Source organism: Alosa pseudoharengus, unplaced genomic scaffold, assembly GCF_046254945.1.
Source record: "Alosa pseudoharengus isolate Yale_2024_CS ecotype anadromous, Long Island Sound unplaced genomic scaffold, YU_APseudo_1.1 YU_APseudo_1.1_scf_9, whole genome shotgun sequence".
In the NCBI taxonomy this organism is placed as follows: Eukaryota; Metazoa; Chordata; class Actinopteri; order Clupeiformes; family Clupeidae; genus Alosa; species Alosa pseudoharengus.
In genome coordinates this window covers 32,221,424-32,245,963 of record NW_027468881.1, presented here as the reverse complement: position 1 = coordinate 32,245,963, position 24,540 = coordinate 32,221,424, and the positions used below count along the sequence as shown (strand labels likewise).

The following is a 24,540-nucleotide window of genomic DNA, read 5'->3' as shown; positions in this document are numbered from 1 at the left end:
ACACCTATATTACCTGACCTAGGAATTGTCATGATTTTTTCATTTTATTTTGAATATTCATTTGCAGGGTCATTAATATGACATTGAAAAGCTCAGATATGAAGTAAGGTTAAGTACCCCTGTATGTCACAATCATCACTTTGGCTGAAAGAAGGCTACAGGCAACAACACTGTGGTTATGTTTTTATTCAGACATTAAATAAGTTTCTAGAACATCAAAAACCCATTTAAGTTATTGTTTTTGCTCAGGTTTGCTTAAATTAAACTATGGATGGGAAAAAAATAAATCAAAACTTTAAAAAAATATTTTCTCTTTTTTTAAACGTCCTATTTTTTTTCTTGCATTTTCCTAAAACACAATGACTTAAATATACACGTCAACAAAATAAATGATGGAGTTTAAGGCAATAGCAAGGAACACTATCTGTTTACACGAAATATAACATTTGGAAATAATCAGATGTTTAAATATTTAGCTAATCTAATTTTGCTACTCTAAAGGTAATTTAAGTTAGCTACTTTACATAGTGTCGTGCCAATGCTTGCCAGAGGAAATTCAAAGACAATCTTGCTGCAACTCTCCATCAAGTATCCAAACATATTATGCACTCACACTAACAAGTTAAGGGGAAACTGTTTCTTGGCAGTCTATATTGTGAGAAACATGTCTAAAGCATGCAAGCAGCTCTTAAATTTCACACGGAATGTTTTCTGCAGAATGTGTCAGTGAATACAGAGCAGCAATGTCAAATACTTTGGGGGTGAGGGGTGTTGCCATTGTAAATTCAGCTGAAACAGAGGAAATCCCAAATACAACATACAAATATATGACGAGGCCTCCTCCGAAAATCAAACCAAAAAAAAGATGTGGAAAAAAAAAACTAATCGAAGACAACAAAAAAAAACAAGACATCCTGTGGTGTCAGCAGGATTGTCTCCACGCACAGCACCAAGTGCTGTTCAGAAACGTTTAGGCCTACTCCAAATGTTAAAAACCGATGAAGACTGGTGGAGTCTCAGTGAAGCGTTACATCCTCGCAAGATTTTTAGGTCAGGTCTCACAGGGCAGGGCTTTCAGGCTCAATGGCATTTGAGTGACAGACCAAAGGGCCCCGTCTTCCCAAAGGATTCGGAATCTCTTGAGGCAGACAGGCTCACCTGTTCTGACACCTCCTGCCGCCATACTTGTCTCATATAATTTCTCTTCACTTAGGCTTCTCTCCAAACAGCGCTAATAGGAAACGACAAACATGTCTGCCTTTAAATTAAACATACCCAGGAGCCAAGAAATCGCATTCTCGTCTTGGCCCATTTGACATTAGCTATGCGCAAAGCAGCAGGTGGGCTCGTGATGAGTGACATGTGCCATTAGCTGTTGTGGCAGAAAGGCATTGAAGAATTAATGTCATGGTCGTCGGTTGTCAGAGGTGGCAGAAACACCGTAGTAAATTGACTGCCCTGGAAGATCAGCCTCTGCCTACTACAAGGAGTCACTGAGTTGTATCTGGGGTTGCACTGCTGTACGCACCAGTTATCTTGTTTTGTTTTTATCTTCATAAGATATTGGTAGCCTATACAGTAACCACATTGTTTTTAACGACCTAGTAGGAACTGTTTGTCAAATCAAAACATCGCTCCTACAGCTGTGTTAAAGTGAAGACTTTCAGACTTGCTCAACTTCTAGACTTCCTCTCATTCAATGTCGTCATACCCAGATCAGGCATGCTTTTTTCACATCCTTCTCACTTCTGTTACCAGTGCAGTTTGGTGCTTAGCAAAACTATCTGCTCATCATTAAAGAACAGAAACATCAATGATTGAAGATGTACTCAGGAGACACAGTCGTTACTGTCAGCCTCTAGTCAATATTATAGTCCACATGTTGACACAAATATGAATAAAACAACAGTACAAATAGCTTTCTTCCTTCTGCTTTGTCTAGATCATAGACATTATAGTTGTTAGTGGGTGGATATCTGCGGTTTCTTGAGCCATGGGTCTTTAGGTTAATCAGGAGAGGAATCTATCTGTCGTATCACAGGCAAAAAATATAGTGGACATATTTGTTTTTAATTATAATTAGGGGGTTTAAAAGAACCAAACAGACATGCATTCCACAAGTTAACTTACTTGCACCTATTGAACATAATTTCTTTGACTGGTGTGCTGACAATTTAAGACACCCCTGCCCCCCAACACACGTTTCCCTCCACAAAAATTCACCCACTCATAAATCGGAAGAAAACAAACTAAACAAAAGAGGGGAAAAAAACATGCAAACCTTACAAGAGTTGAAACAAAAACATATCTGTTTACTAAAGTCTTCTGTCAGTGCTTGGTTGCCTTGCTGTTTTGGAGGCCGTGGTGCAGCAGCTTTTGGGAACGAGCAGAGATGTTGTTCCCAAACAAAAACAGGCATTAAAATTATTTGAAGTTTGAAGACATTTGAAGTTCCACAGCAATAGAACAAAATAATATACAATGGGTTTGAGTCAACTGCACTCCAATCTGGGACTTTTAAGTATTTAGCCTTCAAAAACAACTCAAGCATCCATTTTATTTGTCCATTGTTTGAAAATGCTAAAATATGCATGTGCATATGCACTGAAAATAAACTAGTTAAGAAACAACATCAACAACAGCAACGGAAACAGAACAAGGAAAAAAAAAAAACAGTGAATGTTTGGTCCACTTTTTTTGGCGCCCCATTCCTCTCTTTCAAAGCCTTTTTTCTGTGTGTGTGTGTATGTATTTATGTGTGTATTAAGATGTTAGGATCAGGACAGTCTTCTGTCTTAAGCTATGCCACTCACAAGGTCCTTCTCTGGTCACTCAAAAACAGATAGCGTCCCTGTTCCGGTGAGTGGCATCGGACATGATGGTATCGATAGCCTGGTCAACCAGTGTGTTGTGGGCAGAATGTGATGGTGGTAGGAGGAGCGGATGTAAACATGGAGGTTCTTGGCAAAGGGAAAGAAAAATAATAATAATAATAATAATAATATTATATATTTAAGCGTGTTGTTCCTTCATGTTTTGGGTCAAGTTGACTGTCCCTTGCTGCTCATGCTCACAGGCGTTTCTGGGCAATTAGTGACCCGACCACAACCCCGGTTACCAGGGTTACGCCAGCCAGCAGCCACTTCTTGAAGTTCTCCTGCGACTTCCTGTCCTTTGACGCTGAATCGTTCCCGAAGATCTCCGCAAAGCGGTCCTGCAGAGAGAAACGAAAGGGAGGGCAAAAGTGAGTGACAGGAATGTATTAAGAAATCTGTTGAAAACATCTAAGACAACACACACACACACACACACACACACACACACACACACTTAACATCTTATTCTTTTCAAAATGAAAACCAAACACCAAAATAAAAACAAGAGTATTGTGCCCTGCTTCACAATGACATCATACAGCAGTAGGCAAGTTAGCTTGTGTAGTGGGAGTTCAAACGTAAAATCTGTCGTTGAGAATGAGAGCAGATGTGGATCTGTGATCAGATAAGGCTGGGGTCTGAGACCTGCACGTCTTGTCAGGACGCCACAATTCACCCACATGGGAGCCACAACACTCTCTCTCTCTCACACACACACACACACACACACACACACACACACACACACACACACACACACACACACACACACACACACACACAAGCTCTCAGAAGAGGCCCCCCATACGAAACCAGGCAGACCTAGCACAGGCTAGACCACAGAGAGTCACAAAAAAGATCCACAATTCCTGGCAAAGTGACAACTGCTTTGCATAAAACCAACAGGAGGATAATATGAAAGGTGAAAATTTCCATTGACTCAAAAAGTGAACTGAGGGAAAAAAAACAACATATGAGTCATAACATAGCACTTGGGGTCTAGATATAAAGTGGACCATTCCTATTTTATCACCATGGTGGCAATTATTTGTTTTGAGGTCGTCGTTATCCCACGCGAATCGCTTTTGCAGCTCACATTCTTTCCCGGCAGCGGCCTCTCTAGCCCCGCCCCAGCCTCAAAAGGCAGTTTGGTTGCACCGGCAACTATGGTACCTCTGCTGTACACCAGAGGGCGCACATCCGTCAGCCAGAATTCCTCCCTCCAAAGCACCTAAGTGCTGAATTTGAGACTCGTATACTAAAGCATTGGATTATTTGAGCTTGTACACCAGGCCCTCCTGCACTGAACACAACAGTGCACTTAGTGTGTGTGGACACAAACAAAAAGGTCTTTTGCTTGCTACATTACATCTGGGCTTAGCTGAAGGCTTTAGACCAGGAATTTCACAACAGTTATTTGTTTGAATTCGTAATCTGCTCACAGACTGTTTGTTCTCTATGGAGTGATTCTTTAAAACAAATTAAATAAATAAAATTCCATGGAGATAAAGACAAGGTTACCAGGAGCAAAATATGCCAGGCACGGGACTTAGATTACAAAATAGAGTCACGTCATTCACATTCCTTGGGTTTGCACACACACACACACCAAACTTCTTTCACTTATGTCATCTTGCCAGTTCCTTAACAACAGACAAAGAGGAAACCAGTTCTGTTCTGGAACCTGAGCAGTGGGAAAAGGCTTTGCGCAACAAACCAAGGACACGTTGGAAAAGCCTCTCCTCCTTTTTCCTCATGGCTCTGCCATAGGCCTATCTATCTATCTGCCCCCCCCCCCCCGACTCACTGGTGCACTCTCTTGCTACTAGCCTGGCACTTTATCTCTGGCGGCAGAGATCTAGGCCTTCCGTTGACGTTCTGTGTGGGGTGAGAGTTATCACCTTTCATCTGCCGCCCTGTCTGGCTGGCGTCATGGGGGGGGGGGGGGGCAGCTTTCACCTTAATCACAACCAGACTACCTGGGAGACACAATCACTTGCAGGTGGTCCAGGCTGACAGAGGACAGAATCATTGTGGCAAATAAGAGATCTTTGGTGCCCTGCGGTGTGTGTGTGTGTGTGTGTGTGTGTGTGTGTGTGTGTGTGTGTATATGTGTGTATGTTTTGTGTACATGACAGTGCGCAGGTGAAATTGTGTGTACTTCTCTATTTGGTCAGTCTGTCTGTGTGTCTAAATGCATGCGTACATGTGCGTACGTGTGCGTGTGTGTGGTTCTGAGGAAAACATAGAAAGCCAGTTCAGGGGAACTGATTCTGAGAGGGAGAGGAGGGGGCCATCACCAGAGTGCTGGGGACTGATAACGGACACTACATGGAGAGAGCTCAAAAGAGAGAGAGAGAGAGAGAGAGAGAGAGAGAGAGAGAGAGAGAGAGAGAGAGACAGAGACAGAGAGAGAAAATAGGTTAACCTAATTGTGGCAAATACAGTGACCCATAAATGTGCAATAATCCCACTGTTGAAAATATGTCATAGATTCATAAAATCACTCATATTGAGATATATATATAGTGAACACATTAACCATAAGGCACTAATGCTTACTGCAATGATGGGGTAGTTGTGGCCATGAGCATATCAGTCTCCTACTGACAACATGAAACAAGGCCGATCCCCACAGAATGAACATTACTGGCTCAAATGATTTACTCCTCCCTGCCTACGCAAGTGGCCTGTAGACGGAAGAAGAGTCTTACTGTGAGAGCCTACACTCTCTGGAGCAGCTAAACAATTCTAAAAGGTGATGCGTGGGATGTGAATGGATGCACACACGCACACACACACCTATGAATGTGGTTGAGGCATCATGAGTTCCGAGATACATAAAGAATGTTGACCTCTTTGTGACTATGTGTGTGTGTGTGTGTGTGTGTGAATGTGCGTGTGAGTTGCAATGACTTTGTTGTAAGGCTCCTAAAAAATGCAAGGCCTTTTGACAGCTGATTACAGAAACACATTTCACAGAGGGGTAGTCATCATGTTACCACAGACCTGAAGTAAGTACAGTTACCACACACACACACACACACACACACACACACACACACACACACACACACACACCCACACACACACACACCCACACACACCCACACACACAAGTGAAGTCTGCCTAACAGGAATGGTAGGAACGTCATGGGTGTCACAAAAGCTGTTTGATACGACTTTGGGTCATAAACCTCCAACATGTTCAGGCAAGTCTCAAAAGGTGAGGGTGTAACTACACTAACTGTTACCTACCTTTATAAAAAGTGCAGTGACAATAATACATCATGTGCAAAAGCCAGTAAAGGGCCGGCCAATAGTAAGACATGCCTACAGCACAGTTCCCTGATGGTCTCTAAACTGTAAGTAATGAACTTCCAGTATCCACTGAGAATGTGGTTAATTATGAACACGCTCTGTGAGAGCAGAGGTTACAATCCTCCACCCATTCACAGATTAACTCCAGTTAGCAGGTCCATGAATATAATCACACACACACACACCTCAGTGACCCAAGTTTGCATGGGATGAAAGGCCAAAACAAAAGAAAATCTCTGCCTTTACAAAACTACCTGGCTAGGTGTGGACAAATCCTTAGGAGAGTGAAAGTGAAATATGAATGTGGGAAGACATTGAGGCAGAACATCAATGCCGAGTAGTCGGTCCTCCCAGCATGCTTCAGAACCCTAACTCCGACTCCTCCACCTCACACACTGCAAAATAAAACGACTTCTACTCACAATGTGCGTATGTGTGACTGTGTGTGTGTGTGTGTATGTGTGTGTGTGTGTGTCTGTGTCTGTGTGTGTGTGTGGGTGTGTGCGTGTGACTGTGTGTGCGTGACTGTGTGTGTGTGTGTGTGTGTGTGTGTGTGTGTGTGCGTGTGACTGTGTGTGTGTGTGTGTGTGTGTGTGTGTGTGTGAGAGAGTGAGTGATTGAGTGAGTGATTGAGTGAGTGGAAAAAAGAGAAAGACTGGGAGTAAAGGTTTACTGACATGGTCAAGAGAGACGACACAGAAACAGGAACTAAGGAAGCAAGCTGAAGATGCTGAGAAGATCCACAGTTAAATGTGAGGCGTCACTGTAACGCAGCTGACAAGTAGTCCTGGCTCCACTCAAGACTATAAATACCCACCAGGGCTTTCACTGCTGGTTCCCCAGGGATACTGGGTGCTAGGCAGCCATGCCTGCTGTGTGTTTTCCAAACGTGTGCATAGCTTTCAACACACACACACACACACACGCACATAGTGGACCAGTGCATCACTTAGCAATGGATAGCATAAAGCTCATTCACGAAAGCCCTTGAAACTACTGAGGGAAAGTTCAAGGCCTGATTGTGTGTGCATCATCTGCTTTAGATAGCTGATGAGAGGGAGAGATGGAGAGAGAGCAGAGAGAGAATGAGAGAGAGAATGTGGAGGAAAAAAGAAAGAATATCCCACTTTGATGGGAGACTTAGAGACAGGGTTGCCATAGCTACCATAAAAGCAATGGTGTGAATGTTTGTCTATGTGCTGTACTCATTTTGCTGTGTGAATGTTTGCATTATACTGTGTATGTTGTGTGTGTGTGTGTGTGTGACACTGTCACTGTGTGTGTGTATGACTCACTAGTTGATTTCTGCACTATTGCACCAGTCATCCTCCTCTCCGTGGCAACCCCTCTGATCGATGGCTTCCTAATACAGTTACAGTCCAAAAGGTCTCTGACCAGTGTGTCATCAAAACATCAGCAATTCATTTTGGCTGACCAAAAATAATAAAAGGAAACGCGATAAGAGCCGGAAGAAGGAACAGCCTTTTTTTATTTGTGAATATGGATGAGACTCACATTCCAGAGATGCTGGAACAGGACATTCCTGTTTCTGTGGGCCATGAGAACATTAGTAAACATTAAACAGTGACTGATTTATGTAAGATAAGCCACTGACTGGGACATGGAATGTGTGTCTCTCATCCGTGAAGCTCACAAGGCCTTGTGGCTTAGGCTCCCTCCCACCTCTGGATGCCTGTGATCAGGGTGGATGTGCATTGCACAAGGGGTGGATGTCAAATCCTTGGCAGGAGGACACTAAACAAATAGTTTTTATCCACTGAAGAGTATGTTCATCACACATTTTTAGAATGTTGCCAGAGCAATAATGACTTAATAATGAACTTAGGTGACCGCTGTGGAAGGCAATCCTAGATTCTAGGGTCCTATCCACATTAAGCCGGGTAAATATAAATACTGATAACTACTCCTCTAAGCCCTTCCATCGATATTAAACTAATACTGATAACAATACTTTTATAAAAACTATCTCTGAGGTGGATAAATTTGATTCGCATTGTAGTATGTATAGGGGAACAGAGCTTCAGATAAGACTATGTGCGGTTACCCAGACAAAATTTCCAAATATCACTAACATCAAATACATGTTATTTCAGTGTTGTGAGGTTGACGCAAAACTTATCGATACAAAAACAATATATAGTGGATTGATAGAGATTGCTTTCCCTGCAAATGCGTGTATATATTTACCCGGCTTCCTTCATATAGACACAACTTAGATCTAGCCTACATGTTGGTCAACTTATATCCCTGTACTACCAGAACTTTCAGAGAATCAAGAAGAATCTTCTGAGAAGAATGCATGTTTTATGTCATGTCTGTGTCTTCTGAATGGAGCTTGAGTCTGGCAAAAGTTGATGATGATGATGATGATGATGATGAATGCATTTCTGAGAAAGGGGTAGTCTCTCACCGAAAATGAATCATACTGAAACTGAACCCACCATCCAAAAAGTGGAGACCTGCAATGTCAAGTCTTGACAGGGAGACACACCAAACATGATTCAAGAACTCCACTGCTCCTATGACTCAAGAAAAGTGCTAAAACTATTTCCTCCCAATGAATGGGCACTCAGAAGGTTGGGTTGCTGAGGAAGGGATGGTCCCCTTTCACTACAAATTAGTCAGACCAACTCAACCTCCTGTCTGAACAGAAGGGTAGCCTTAGAGTGCCCTGGTCAGTAGAAGCTTCGAAGCCCAATGTTTCTGAGAAAAGAATCATCTGATCTGGTTCAGTGCTGTTGCTGGCACCTAGTAATCTCACTCTTTTCCAACCCATTTCCGAGACCATGAGTCATTAAGCACACACACACACACACACACACACACACACACACACACACACACACACACACACACACACACACACACACACACACACACACACACACACACACACACACACACACACACACACACACACACACACACACACACACACACACACACACACACACACACACACACACACACACACACACACACACACGGCTGCTGTGGTGAAGTGGTCCTTCTGCTGAGGACTCATGCTCTCTGTGCGTGTAAGGGTCAGTGTTCGCTGACTCATTGCGTTAGGTTGGCGAGTCATTCCGTTTCGGGACACACGGAGGTAAAGGGAGGACAGAGAGGACAGCAGGGGAGTGAAGGAGGGCCTATATAAGGAAACGTGACTAGAAAAAGAGGTTTTGAAAGAGGAAACGCTGCAATTCGGAAGCTCCTATGTCACAGTGTCTTGAGAGATTGAGACACGTTTCGTTAGATTACGCGTGTACGGAGTACGATCATTCCGACGACATTTATAAAAGGGAGATGAAAGTGCTGGTGCTTTACTGGATTTCTCCATGCCATGAGGGGAATGTCCAGCTTCGGTCAGCCAGATGGCCAGCTTTCATAACGCAGTGTACAGATGAGGCATCCTCCTTCCTCAAAGTGTCAGTCATGCAGCAGGGGAAGCACAGGAGGCCCATGGGATTGCGACAGAGAGCCAGTGTGCGAAAAGGGAGGATTGAGAGAGGAACAGGAGAAAGCGATGGTGGCAGCCGATGACGTGACTGCAACGAGAAGATGAGATCATGTGCTGAACTACCAAACATCATCCCGTTAGTAAACAAACAAACAAACAAACTCAGGTTAAGCGGGAGCATTCTGTGTGTGTGGCAGTGTGTATGTGTGTGTCTGTGTGTGTTAGAGGGTCATGTGGAAACCAAGGCCAGAGTTCAGTCATGTGGTGCTGGCTCACTGCACTCTGAGGCAACAGAGTGGCCTGTAACTCTCTAGGCGGACTGCTCAAACACAGATTAGATTGGCTTCTGCCATGTTGTCACTTGCCTGATGTAACACAGCTTTCAGTAAACAGATCAAATATTTGGGACAAGAAATGCCACAAAGGAAGTTTTGATCTTGGCCTTTTGTCTGAACGGACGTCTTGTGTTTCTATGACACTGTGGACTGGACACACACTTGCATACAACCACTGTCCACACACAAATGAATTTAAGTGAAGATTAATGAGTCAGGATACTAGGGCTCAGACTGCAATCTGTTCCCCATCTCACTGGGGAGGTGTTACCATCAGCCCCCATCCTGTCAGGCAAATCCCTGCTACGGGTACGTCTAGCCAACACAGGGAACACACATACACACACACACACACACCCCTCAATGCCAGGTGCATTGTGTTAGTGTACACAGTAAAGTACACAGACAGAAAGTAGGTGAAAAGATGTAATTTCATTGTCCTGCTCAAGAGAGAGAGAGAGAGTGTGTGTGTGTGTGTGTGTGTGTGTGTGTATGCGTGTGTGTCCTGGGTCATATGGCTCTCGTTAATGCTCTCAGCACCCCTCTGTGCCACCAGCACCCTATAACCCCATCTCTATGCCCTCTGCACCACTGAACAAAGAGCAGAGACCTACCATCTGCCCATCTGTGTGTTTCACTCATAAGTGTGTGTGTGTGTGTGTGTGTGTGTGTGTGTGTGTGTGTGTGTGTGTGTGTGTGACAGTCAGGGAGGATGAGAGCGAAAGACACACTGAGAGATTAGTGTTAGAAAGAGGATATCTGCAGCATGCAGTAGAGGCACAGGAAGAAGAGATGGACAGAAGAAGATATGAAAGAAAGAAAGAAAGAAAGAAAGAAAGAAAGAAAGAAAGAGAGAAACAAACAAACTGAGAGGGGTGCACAAAGGAGAGAGACGAGTGCCGTTGCCGCTTGAGGAAGGGCGGGCAGGCAGGCCATTAGTCCTGATTAGTCTGTGTGCTCAGCGTGGTGGTCATCAGTGTCATGTGTGGTTATGGTGGCCAAACTGATCCCCCCTGTCCCCTGCACTGTGCCCGGGCCACAGACGCAACCCTCAGCCCTCCACTGGCATAATACATCTTAACCATGGCGCTAATCTTGTTGATGTGGCCGCAGATTTTCCACTTAATCTGATATGAGCTACAGAGAGAGTGGGAGGAGAGAGGAAGGGAGGGAGGGATGGAGGGAGAGGGGAGGAGAGAAAGAGAGATATATAGAGAGGATGGAGAACGATGGACAGATATGCAGAAGATGGATTGAGAGAGAGAGAGAGAGAGAGAGAGAGAGAGAGAGAGAGAGAGAGAGAGAGAGAGAGAGAGAGAGAGAGAGAGAGAGAGAGGGAGAGAGAGAGAAGGGGGGGGGGGTACCATAGTCTTCTTGGAGGGGAGGAGGCAGATGCAAGGAAACACACACACACACACACACACACACACACACACACACACACACACACACACACACACACACACACACACACACACACACACACACACACACACACACACACACACACACACAAGATGGAGGACAGGCAGACAAACTAATGAGAAATTCAAAAGGTACACAGGAGGAAGGAGAGAGGAAGGAGGACGTGAGGAGAGAAACAAAACAGAGAGACTGAGAAAGGAATGAGTTAGAGAGTGAGAGAGGGAGTGAGAGAGTGAGAGAGTGAGAGAGTGAGAGAGTGAGAGAGGGAGTGAGAGAGTGAGAGAGTTAGAGAGTGAGAGAGTGAGAGAGTTAGAGAGTGAGAGAGTTAGAGAGTGAGAGAGGGAGTGAGAGAGTGAGAGAGTTAGAGAGTGAGAGAGGGAGTGAGAGATAGGGGAGAGGAATGAGAGAGAGAGGGAGTGAGAGATAGGGGAGAGAGAGAGGGAGTGAGAGAGGGAGTGAGAGAGGGAGTGAGAGATAGGGGAGAGGAATGAGAGAGAGAGGGAGTGAGAGATAGGGGAGAGGAATGAGAGAGAGAGGGAGTGAGAGAGGGAGTGAGAGAGGGAGTGAGAGAGGGAGTGAGAGATAGGGGAGAGAGAGAGGGAGTGAGAGAGGGAGTGAGAGAGGGAGTGAGAGATAGGGGAGAGAGAGAGGGAGTGAGAGAGGGAGTGAGAGATAGGGGAGTGAGAGAGGGAGTGAGAGAGGGAGTGAGAGAGGGAGTGAGAGATAGGGGAGAGGAATGAGAGCGTGAAAGTAAGAACGTGTGACACAGAGGAGACGTGCAGACACGCAGACAGACAGAGAAAATGAGAGCGAGAGAGAAAAAAAAAAGAGAGAGAGAGGCAGACATCGATGGGGGAATTGCTCATGACCTGATTTCTCCACTAAGCCAGCTCAGAGTCACAGTAAAACAGCAGTCACGAGATTTTTTCTCCTTCTCTCTCTCTCTCTCTCTCTCTCCAGCCCTGCAAGGGAGATTTCACCCCCCCCCCCCTCCCCAAATCACCAACCCCCCCTCCTCTGTACCCCCCTTTCTCTAACGACCCATATACAGAGGGATAAGAGGAGATGGCGGCCATTTCTGCACAGTCACCTCTCTCTCAGTCTCCCTCTGTCTCTCTCTCAGGTAAGCCCTGGCCTCCCGAGACGGAAGCCATTAGTTTGACACACACACACACACAGTCATTCTCTTGCTGCTGTGCTGCAGGCTGCAAATGGCCCGACACACGCACACGCACGCACACGCACACACACACAGTGTTGGGAGTTGTGCATCCGGCTAACATGATGTGGACACCTCGCTGCACGGCACGGCAACGCGGCACGGCACAGACTGCTGGCGCTCCGCACACGGCTCGGTGCCCCACAGCCGAGAGGCACGGAGGGGCGAGAAGGCAAAGCCAGGCAGAATTAAGCACGGATAAGAGCCCATGACACAGTCCCAGGCAGCAGGACGCCCGGAAGGGAGGCAGTTCCTGGCAGCGTCTGGGGAGCGATTTTATTGTTTACGTTCCAAAAGGAAGGGATGGGTCTGAATATTCTTCCACCAACTCTGGAATTTCACCAGTTTTTTTTTTTTACATTTTTTAAAAGAAAATATGCTTAAGCTTTGATCACTGGATTATTTGGGCTTTCTGACTCTCCCTTGTGCTTCCTAAATCTGTACACCTGCACAGTTCAAGTAAATAGCATTCACAGTCCTGCAATATTAGATTAGATACGTACTGGTAAAAAAGCACCAATACAGAAACAACTAAAGAAATCACACTTGACAAATGAAGAAATCACACTTGACTCCCCAGAAAAGGTTAAATAAATGGCCTCTGAGCCTTGCTAGCTGGCCTGATTCAGTGGCGGCCGGGCTTGAGGTTAGCCGGTTAGCGGGTTAGCCGTGGCTCAGCTGCATATTAGGGCCGCTGTCGACGGCTAATTGCCTTGCGGTTCGATGGTGGCTAAGCTGAATTAGAGTGCATTAAGAGCAGCCTGGGCCTGGGTGGCAGGTCGCTCTTCCGCATGAGTGGCTAACGTGGCCTGAGCCTATAAATAGATAAGAGGGAGAGAGAGAGGGAGAGACAGATAGACAGATAGAGACAGAGAGAGAGAGACAGAGAGAGGGACAGAGAGAGAGAGAGAGAGGGAGGGAGAGAGAGAGAGAGGGAGGGGTGGGCATGGGGCAATCTGTTGGGGAGACCATGAAACGCACAAACCTATGCACACAGAAACACAAATGCAAAGGGAATAGTCTACACATGGACACGGCAGAAAACACACGTCACGTGTGTGGCAATGTCCATAAAATCAAGCACACACATGCATGCACAAACACACATCACATGCAGTACTGTCAATTAAGCCACACACACACACAGTTCATGATTAGTCATGAGGCCACAGTGAATGCGAGGAAAACATCTCTGCTGCAATCTGTGCACACAGTAAGCAGCACATCACTGGGGAGGCTAAACACACACTGTAAAATCCCAATGAAACCCAATGCACACACACACACACACACACACACACACACACACACACATCCAAGCTGTAAACTCCTACTGTAAACATCTCACATCATAACATTATTTTCACTGCAGTCCCCTACAGTGCCACCTTTCTGTGGCTGTTTTAAACACACACCTCCACCAACACAGCCCGCACTCCAACCTCTGGCTCTCTCTGACAGATTTGGTTTTGCCCTTATGATGCGTGAGCTGTGATGAGCCCGGGCCAACCCCCCCATGACCCCTTGAGTGATGGAATAGTCCAATCTTCCTCAAGGTGGAGGTGGTGAATGTGCATTTTCCTCCACAAACATCCACGTTATCCCCCCCAGCATTGCTGATGAATGGAACGGTCCAGCCTCCTCTTTTAATGCTCTCTCCCTCTCCTTCTCTCTCTCTCCCTCTCCTTCTCTCTCTCTCCCTCTCCTTCTCTCTCTCTTCCTCACATGTGCTGGCGACAAGGCTTGAGGAGACTCTGAATCACACCATCTGTTTGCTGCTGTTTTCACTCAATCACACACACACACACACCAAACAACACCTGCACCATGACAACACAAAGGCACAGATATACACAAAATCATATAATGCTATAGGTCAGCATAGGCTACACATAACCCGACACAAAGCAAGACACAAAGTAGAACACACCTTGAACTATACTGTACTCAAACACCAACACATATCAGTACACAATGGACAAACTTGAGCAACCAAATAACACTGACACACACGCACGCACGCGCACACACACGCACACACACGCACACACACGCACACACACACACACTAAATTCCACACATAAACAACACGACAGATGCCACGCGAGCACATTACTTTAAACTGAACACTCAACCCCATCCGGAACATACATGTGTGGCGTGACATGCATGATACACTACCAAAAACAAAGAGCGCGCGCGCGACACACACAATGGCAGCACGTATGGAGGGCTGCTCCTGCTCCTGATGCCTTTTTATTATTCTCGGCAGCACAAAGGGGTCAGGGGTGAGACCTGACCTTGGATATGATAATGAGTCTGTGCGACACGACGCCAACTGACAAAGAGAGCGCCCATACGGTGCCCCGGACCAAACGTAAACAAGTTATTCTGTGTGTGTGTGTGTGTGTGTGTGTGTGTGTGTATATGCATGGGGTGGGGGGGGGGGGGATAATGCTAAACTCATGTCAATGTAAAAAGCTGTAGCGGAGGAAGTGTCAGGAGTGTGTGTGTGTGTATGTGTGTGTGTGTGTGTGTATGTGTGTGTGTGTGTGTGTGTGTGTGTGTAGTCGAGTTTGAGGTGGCTGGATGCAAGTGTGTCGGGAGGGGTTGGGTGGAGCGTGGCCAGACTGCGCTGGAGAGGCGGCGGAGAGGAGAGACGTTCAGATCACTCACCCCAGCTTCCAGCCGTCTGCCGTCGCTGTCACTGCGACTTTACGGACCAGCGCTTCACCTGAGGGACCGTGGGGGAATATACGTCACGTGTGTATGTGTGTGTATGGGGAGGCGTGTGTCTGTGTGTGTGTGTGTGTGTGTGTGTGTGCGCGCGCGCCCATGTGTGTATGTGGCGTAGCTCCTTTGTTTAAGGCCATCACGTGCTCAGTCTGCTCTACACCCTCCTGTCTGCCAAAACATACCGCCACATACACACACACACACACACGCGCACACACACACGCGCACACACACACAAAGAGAAAGAGAGCGCAAACCAATATAGTCACACACACATGGAAGGTAGGACCAAACCTTTGTTACCTGAAAATCATTTCAAATCCAATAAAGCATTTAGCACAACCCTAACATTGACACATCAAGCCAAGACCCAAGACACCCCCTCAAAATACAAACACACACACACACACACACACACACACACACACACACACACACACACGGGAATGTCATAGAAGTAGCACAGGGACTTGTTTCACTATCTGTGAGTCTGTGTGTGTGTGTGTATGTGTGTGTGTGTGGAGGGGAGGGGTGGTGGGGCGTGCTACGGAGACATTGCCGCATCGCTGTCCAGATCGTGGAGCGATCATGTCCAGCCGATCGATCGCTAAACTGATAACGCCAGAGAAAAATGGAACGGGAGGATGGAGAGGGAGGGAGAGAGGGGGAGCAGCAGCCGGCGCCTGTGTGGGGGGTGGGGGAGTGTGTGTGTGTGTGTGTGTGTGTGTGTGTGTGTGTGTGTGTGTGTGTGTGTGTGTGTGTGTGTGTGTGTGTGTGGTGGTGGTGAGGGGGCAATCAGACGGAAGAGACTGGGGAAGAGTGCGGTGGAGCTGGTGACGCTGGAGCGTGTTGTTGCACGTCTAATCTGCAACGCGTCCACACCACCAGCAGGGAGAGGGGCAGCCAGCCAGCGCACGCGCGTGCGCGCACGAGAGAAAGAGAGAGAGAGAGAGAGAGAAAGAAAGAAAAAGAGAGAAAGAGAGAGGGATGAGAAGAAAGTAAAAGTTGGTGAGAAAAAAATAAAACCACAGGAGAAAAAGTGAATGGGCAAAAGGAAAGTAAAAATGAAAGAGAAACTGAGCGGAAGAAAAAGGTAGAAAAGGAACGAGGGACAAAGAAAAGACACAGGAGAAGAAAGAAAGGAAAGCAAATTGGATAGAACTTCCTACTGTGCAGGAAGGAAATGGATAGACAGAGGAAGAGATAAGACAAAAGCAGCGGAAGAGGAAAGGAGAGAGAGAAAGATATGGAAGAGACAAGGAAGAGAGGGAGAAGTATTCAAGTCCCATGAGAGGCTCACTGTCCAACCATATGGGAGCACCAGTGAGTGTCAGCACAGTGTGGACTGGTGGTCTGTGGTGGTCTGTGTGGCTGCTCAGACACAAGACAAGCAGATGTTGGCACTGGCATAAATACCTCAGAGAGGAAGTGATGTGAAAGTGACTTTCATGTAAAAGATGTTCATGATGCAACTCTGTCTGTTATCCAGTATGTGTGTGTATGTGTGTATGTATATGTGAGTGAGTGAGTGAGTCTGAAAGTGAGTCGGAATTCTACAATGGCATCACCTCTGAAACGCTCATCAACTCAAAATTACTTCAACTCACAACACACACACACACACACACACACACACACACACACACACACACACACACACACACACACACACACACACACACACACACACACACACACACACACACACACACACACACACACACACACACACACACACACACAAAGTAATAAAAGAAGAAGGAACAACCCACAGCAATAACAAGAATGACAGCATGGGGCATGTGGTGAGGGAGGGGGGGGGGGGGGGTCCCAATTTTCATTCCGTCTCTTGTGGAATCTACCCCTCCCCCCCCCCAAGCCATGCTGCTCTCTGATGGGAAATGATTTATCTAATATTGGCCTGTCTGAACAAAGACATTTATGGAGAGCGCCCCCCCATATTATTCATTCCTAATTGGTAATATCCCCCACCCCCCCTTAGGCAGTTCACAGCAACAGCCAATTGCTCCAGTCACCGTCCCCCCTTCCCCTTCCCTTCTCAGCTAATGCAAGGGCCACATACTCAGGATACATTAACATGCGCGTGCACAGGACACACACACACACACACACACACACACACACACACACACACACACACACACACACACACACACACACACACACACACACACACACACACACACACACACACACACATACACACACACACACACACACACACACACGTGTAACGAACCCTCGGCAAAAACAACAGACACCACAAAGGCGTAGGCTACTACAGGTGTGTGAGTATAGGTGTGAGACCCCATCCTTCTTTTTCTCTCTCTCTCTCTCTCTCTATAGGCAAGACACCCTCCCTCCCTCCCTCCCTCCCTCTCCATCTCTCTCCCCCTTTCTTTTGTCTCTTCTTTTTTTTCTGCTTTTTAGTGTGTCACACTGTGCTCGTTTTCTCTGCTCCCATCCACCTCTTCCTGTCTCAGCGCTGTCGTTCCAGAACCCGACAGCTCGGAACGGGCACGCGTGGCGACCGAACTGAGCAGGGGGAAACAGGCACGGAACAGACTGCAGTGGAGGTGGGGGAGAGGGGGGGGGGGACAAAGAGGCTACTGTCAGCCGTCTCGGAGCTCGCCAAAGACGGAGAGAGTGCCCCCCCCCCAAAAAAGGAGACTCAAGCTAGGCAGCCAGGTACCAGGACACACCTGCTCACTGCCAACAGTTGCAGACAGCGCGACCGCTGTGTGTGTGTGTGTGTGTGTGTGTGTGTAGGGGAAAGAGGATGTGTGTGTGTGTGTGTGTGTGTGTGTGTGTGTGTGTGTGTGTGTGTGTGTGTGGGAGGGGGGGTTGTTGCTGAGGTGTATGAGGAAAATGAGAAGAGGAGGAAGAGAGACATCGTGAGAGAGAGGGGGGGAAACGGCAAGAGAACAGCAAAGAAAGAACAAACGAAAGAAAGAAAGAAAGGATGAAAGAAAGAAAGAAAAGAACGAAAGTACAAACCCTAACCTAATGCAAAAGCACCTGCGCTGTGTGGGAGAGTAGGTGGCGCGAGAGATGAGTGAGCATGACGGCAGGGAGACGGCTGGACAGAGTGCCCCTGCTGCCTGACGGGGACACCCCTGCGCTGGAGATAAGAGCGCGCGCCGTGCGGGCAGAGTGGGCGATGTGGCCGAGGGACTTTTTCTCGCCGCCCACCACACGACATCATGGAAAAGGATACATGAGTGATCCATATCACACCGACCCTAAATGACTATCTACACAATGGAAGGGGTGTGTGTGTGTGTGTGTGTGTGTGTGTAGCCCTGATTCACGTACCAGCTGAAGAGGCACACAATGATTTGAAAAGCTTTTGTCCTGAAAACTGAAACACCATAAGATCTCTGTTTCTCTCTCTCTCTGCAAAGTACACACACAGAAGGAAATGACATCAGCAACACACAACACACACAATCCATACTTTGCCTTTTTTTCTGTGAAGCCACAAGGGGAACTGAAATTGCAGCTGTCAAGCCAGGGTAGCACGCCATTCATAGCTGCTGCGCTGCACACAGCTCATTCAGACATTTCAACTCACGGCACGTCCAGCATCAACACAACACATGCCTTCCAAACTACAGACCATTAACTCCACAAGGAGGAAGCGCTCTTAGTATCAATGACTCCGGAGGGACGAATGTAACCTTTATTTTAATGATATGACACATAGTAATAGGATGGTTTGTGCAGGTGTGATAACTTTTATTTGTATAAATAGACAATAATGGGAGTGATGTGTCAGCCTTACACATCAATGTGCTACAGATAAAAAAAAGAAGTCACATTCTAATGACATCAGGTTGCGAGGGAAGAACACCAGCAGTGCAAACAACAAGAGTCTGGTGTGCTTACAAAACACTTTGTATTCAAGCCTCTCTCTAAAAAATCCATTTCAGCTCCACAAACAGTAGCAGTAACTATCCAATCAGGCAGCAGCTAACATACCACCCAATCACCTCTCAGTGTCGATATGACCTTTCCAATAAGATGCTGACTCTGACATTGCCTACTGCACACCATTCCAAACCTACCTACACACCACAACTGAGAAATATTCACCCAATCACCCAGCTGCTCCTACCACAAAGAGAAACAGCTGACCTGATGGAGTGCACCTCCATAACGCCCCCCCCCGCCATCCCTTCTAGCTACCCTACAAAAGAACAGTAGCACTGACACAAAGTGGACAAAGCCTCTCTCACATGACCCTACAGAGAGAGCATAGCTTTCATCTACAGGCCAGCTGACCAGAAGGGAAAAAAGCAAAACAAAATGGAAAGAAAAAGAAGGAAAAAAGGAGAAGAAAACAAGAGTCACATTGAAAACAAAGAGACAAAGAGATCGGGATGATCTGATCACACACACACACACACACACACACACTCACACACACACTCACACACACACACACACACACACACACACACACACATTGAGCAGCTCATTACTTTAATCCAGCTGTTACAGTGACAACACTCAATGAGGCTGATCAATGTCCCACTTGTCTGTGTTTTGGTGCAATTCTAATTTTATCTAAGTGACCTTTCACCCCTACTGATGCTTGCCAACTCAACCCCAAAGCATCTAAATAATCCGATAGTTCAATCAACAGCATTAGATTTAATTATACCTTAACTAAAAAGAGCATCTAAAATCAATCACCCAATCAATCATCCACAGTATTGACTGATTGCGTCATTGAGTTTCAAGTCCCCAAAAAAACCCTGGGTACAAACATAATGTCCTCTTGGACATAGATGGGGAAAGATGGGCTGACGTCAACATGACCCCAAATCTGGTCCCGACACCAGCTGCCGCGGTGTCTTTTCAAGTCTGACTCAAGGCTAAAGTCTCTCTATCCCAATTTCAGGTCAGAGCCCCACTGACACATCTTTGAACAGAACTGACAGAAATCCCCTGACCTCACTGCAAAGCTGTAACAGACAGAAAAGAGAGTCGAGCATCAGACAGCGGACAAGGACACTTACCCATCCGCCTTGGCTCTGGATCCAGGGCTGGATATGCTCGTCCAGGTAGACAGTCATCCAGTCGGCGATGCGTCCCACCAAAGAGCTCATCTCCTTCTCCACGCATTCCACACACAGCGCTCCGCCGAAGGCAAACAGGCCCACTACGCGGCCCCAGTTCACACCGTCCCGGAACACCTCGTCCATGACGCTCTCGAAGCTCTGGTAGGCGGTGGCAGGCGTGATGTGCAGTTGCGAGGACAGGTCACTGAACGCCCGCGCGTAGCGCAGCTCGAACTCATTTGCCGAGTCCCTCAGAGCCTCTTTGACGGCGTCCGGACCGGCCGAGGAAGCGGTTGGTGACCGTGGGGGTGTGGGCGTGCCCCCCTGTGCGCTTGTGCCGTTGGCAGAGCCGTTGGGCAGAGGGGTCGTTGTTGTCGTGGTAACCGCTGCCGCCTCCGTCCCTGGCTCGCTCTCCCCATCCACCTGCCCCCCCTCAGTCCGACCTGTGCCGTCTGTGAGCCCAATGCAGCTAATGGGATAGTTCCTCTGGGACAATTTGTACTTTATATAAAACACCACCAGTTCTCTGTTGCTGTAAGACGCGTCCTGTTCAGTCATAGTTGCCTCTTCAAATTTACCTATTACAACTTTAAATGGGATAACAACCTCCACAGCGCCTGCCCTTCGTCCAACCCTCAGAGCTCGCTGCACCTGTCTGTGGCTTTAGGCGTCCCAAGCTGTTCGCGCTGACATCAAGGAGCAAAACAAGGGGGACTGTCGATGATCCTCATTGGCGTCTTCTCTTTGTTGCCCCAAATAAGGCAAACACAGTTAGGGCTGCAGCACAGGTTTATAACCTGAGTAGGAGACAGAAAGACGTTAAAACCTCAGTTGGACATTGGCTATCCTTTAATTCCTCTCCTAGCAGGCTACACCCAGTGGGCAAGGTAAGAGGAGATATAAATCTGACAGAGTTGGGGTGGAGGGGTGCTGCTTTCGAAACAGAAGTCTCCGCCTTGATGGGGGGGGTGGAAGGGGGCTGGAGCTAAGGAGCATATGGTAGCGCCATCACCTGCTGCCCCTCCACGCGACTAAATTTTTCTCCCAGCCTCTGGCTAAAAAACACGAGAAAGAAGTCCAGTCTCCATTGACCTTGACACGAGTGAATTTTAAACAGCTAGGGTGTTCGCAGGGACTGCGTGGATAGAATTCTGATGGACATATCTGATCTAGATCATGGACAATCTGTGATACAGACACAGATAATTCAGTGTATTTTCCCCAACAGTGCAATTCGTGACACACATATTCAACACAATCAAAGCAGAACTAACTTAGTTTCTTGGCTTCACGTGAATGTATAAATACAGAAGATTGAGCTGTTTACATGTTCATAATCCAGCAACATTACATTTCCTCGTCCATGAAAACATCGACTCACTGAGACTGTTCTCTTTTAAAAACGCACATGGGTCTGCCTCGCGTGGCGGGAGGTAGATTAGGGCACTGGCCGTGCAAAGAAATTAAAGCGCTGACAAACACGTGAGAATCGTGTGGTCAAGCCCACTCGCGCACCTCGCCCACAAAAACGTAAGCGTGCATCCCTAACCTTCTTTATGGTGATTATGACATTTGCCATAGGTGGTTATCGATGTTTATCAGAGGCGCGGTGTGTGACATGAAAAAAAAATAATTTACGACGTGACTGGGTACTTACTGCAGCATTTGCATATGAAACACGTCTTGCACGTAACGGAGACAGGCTACGTTGGCTAGCAAGCATAGGGCAAGACGATTTTTATTAAACATTTCAAATGCAATCTTTACTTCCTAAAATAGCAATGAAATGCTAATGCTCTGCTCCATACAGTTACCGTTGTTAAACAAGCCATATTGTGATCGGAATCGGGCACAATTTAGATATTTTACAGTTGTTTACATTGTCCAACGCATGCTCCATGAACACAACGTGCGACATAATTGGTCGAGTACGAGTTCATGCGAGTAAACATGTTTCATACGAGTAAACATGTTAATATATTTCTTGTAATAATATCATGACTAGTGTGTAATTACTGTTCACATTATCCCTGAAGTTAAAATAGATCTATATCAATAACTTTTTAGAATAGCAAAGCAAATGAATGTAGCGAATTGATTACAGATCAGTCTGGTAGTAACGTTAACATAAACGCTTTGCTTAAAGAGGGTGTATTACATATTACAACTTCGTTAGACCACGAGGAGTGCATGTCAACACCCCTGACCGCCAGCCTAAGAAAATAACATTCGAAATGTCGTTAACGTTGGTGTGAACCTTCTTACCAAATTAAAATTGTAGTCGATCTTTTATTCTCTGCCCGCTGTTGGCTGCTCTTAATGTCAGTGGACAGAAACGTTGGTATTTTGCTTATTACCAGTGAACTATCTGCGTACAATGTGAAGTGTGAGAATATACCAGAGGTTTCAGGAACCTCCTTCGGCCCTACCTCCCCTCTCTCCGATAGGATAGGCCAATAATAAACGTCGCTGGCTTAGAGCCCAGCCTACCACCATTACGTAACAAGAAGTGTCCATCCCTTTCATGTACAACAGACGCCTGGTTGAGTTTTTTTCCAGGCAAACCGAGCTGTCATGTCTTGCATCCATTCTAGCATAATGTTATCACAGACTTCTACTAACCGATGTACAACTTGGAGTGCCATATAGAATAAATAAATGGAAAGAGCGGTCACGGAAGTGAAACTAACATCATCACGAACATTTCAACTATTAACGTTACATCCTGATAAGCCCAGTGCTGTAGCCAGCTGCAGCGTATCTAGCTACCTGAATAAATGTTGAAAGTATTTTCAACCCATTACAATTTCACAATCCCTCAACAGAAGATTACGCACATTTACTTAATCAAAAAGTGGAAAGCAACCCAGCTTCCCCTCTGACACGTACCTAACGTTAATTCACGTAAAGCTAGCTGTTTAGGTCTCTGTAAACGTAAATACCCACTGAAAGAGACGAACATTAAAGTTTTCATCATGTGTTAAAAACTCGATAGCACTAAAAACCCTTGTTTAAATACGACTCGCATATAAGGAAACCACATCTGACCTTATATCGTTAGTTCTCGTCAATCCGTGTTATCCAAGAGTACATTTCCTGTGCAATCCCAGCTATCTACGTCAGTTTCTCCCATTAGCTGGCTCGGATCACTGAAATGGCCTTACCACAGCTTGCCATTTCGTAATAATAGTGGTGCTAAAACTAAATAAAATAATACAATAAACGTTAAAATGGTCATTTTTCTAGACCACAAACTTGCCTTCACTTACTTAGTATGTTGCGGGGAGGAAATCCCTGATTTGCAGCATATTTTTTCTTTCGGTGTCCCTGTTTTCAGTCGGGATGAGATAAAATCCGACATTTCTGGTGCAGCAGAGGCAAGGCAAACGAATACAGTAACGTAAACCCAGTTCTACAGCATTGGTTATCCAGGCAGGCAGGCATACGGATGTTCCGCCCTCAGTGTGAATGACGCTTACTACAACCAACAGTGAAACGCTAACATTAGCGAGGCTCAGATAAACCTTGCAGGCAGTCTTCAAACTGCTGTTGGATAGTTATCAATTTATAGTAGCATTTTCTACAGATTAATTCGCGCAATACGCCATTTACGTTATCCGGACACCTTATAAAATATATTTCCCGGTCTCTTTCAAACACTTTCGCCAGATAATATAAGCTAACACTGGCTAGCGTTCTCTCTGGTTTCCAGTGACCATTTGCTAGTATGACTAGCGCTCAAACATTAGGCAAAGATTGATTGACATATTTAACCTAAATTAGACTTACCGGTCTGCTACCCTGTTCCACAGTAAAGGTATACGAAATAGTGGCATCTTTAAAAGCTTGTGCTGTTATCCGTGCGAGAACACAATTTAAGCTAACGTGGCAGTTAGTTAGCCATCACTACACGTAAAGAATCCCCAAAACAAAGAATTTGGACGCTCTATGGTAACCTTTGTTACCCTGATATTGCTTGGCGTACATGCCATGCGTTTATTACATGGCAGCGCCACGCTGTGGTTCACATCTCAAGTATTTCAATGAATAGGCCTACGT

At 46.3% G+C, this 24,540-nt stretch overlaps 1 protein-coding gene across 3 annotated transcripts; it reads right to left on the bottom strand.

Annotated features, from left to right (window-relative positions):
• Positions 1–166: 166 nt before the first annotated feature.
• bcl2l1 (BCL2 like 1) lies at positions 167–24,384 on the bottom strand. Of its 3 annotated transcripts, none has more exons than XM_076276488.1 (3): positions 24,271–24,384; positions 20,440–21,278; positions 167–3,214 (listed from the first exon to the last, which is right to left on the bottom strand). In XM_076276488.1, exons 2-3 carry the CDS (start codon positions 21,037–21,039, stop codon positions 3,071–3,073), a joined length of 744 nt encoding a protein of 247 aa, XP_076132603.1. In that variant the 5' UTR covers positions 21,040–21,278; positions 24,271–24,384; the 3' UTR covers positions 167–3,070. The 3 variants fall into 3 exon arrangements, with proteins under 3 accessions (XP_076132603.1, XP_076132601.1, XP_076132602.1); XM_076276486.1 differs by lacking the exon at positions 24,271–24,384 and adding an exon at positions 23,751–23,890; XM_076276487.1 differs by lacking the exon at positions 24,271–24,384 and adding an exon at positions 22,747–23,600.
• Between the last annotated feature and the right edge of the window lie 156 nt (positions 24,385–24,540).

What these genes read in the sequence shown, in the direction of transcription:
- bcl2l1 (XM_076276488.1), bottom strand. Translation starts at nt 21,039, where the DNA reads ATGACTGAACAGGACGCGTCTTACAGCAACAGAGAACTGGTGGTGTTT. An exon ending in TCCAGAGCCAAGGCGGATGG is followed by an intron (nt 3,215 to 20,439) that starts GTAAGTGTCCTT and finishes TTCTCTCTGCAG; the next exon opens with GACCGCTTTGCGGAGATCTT.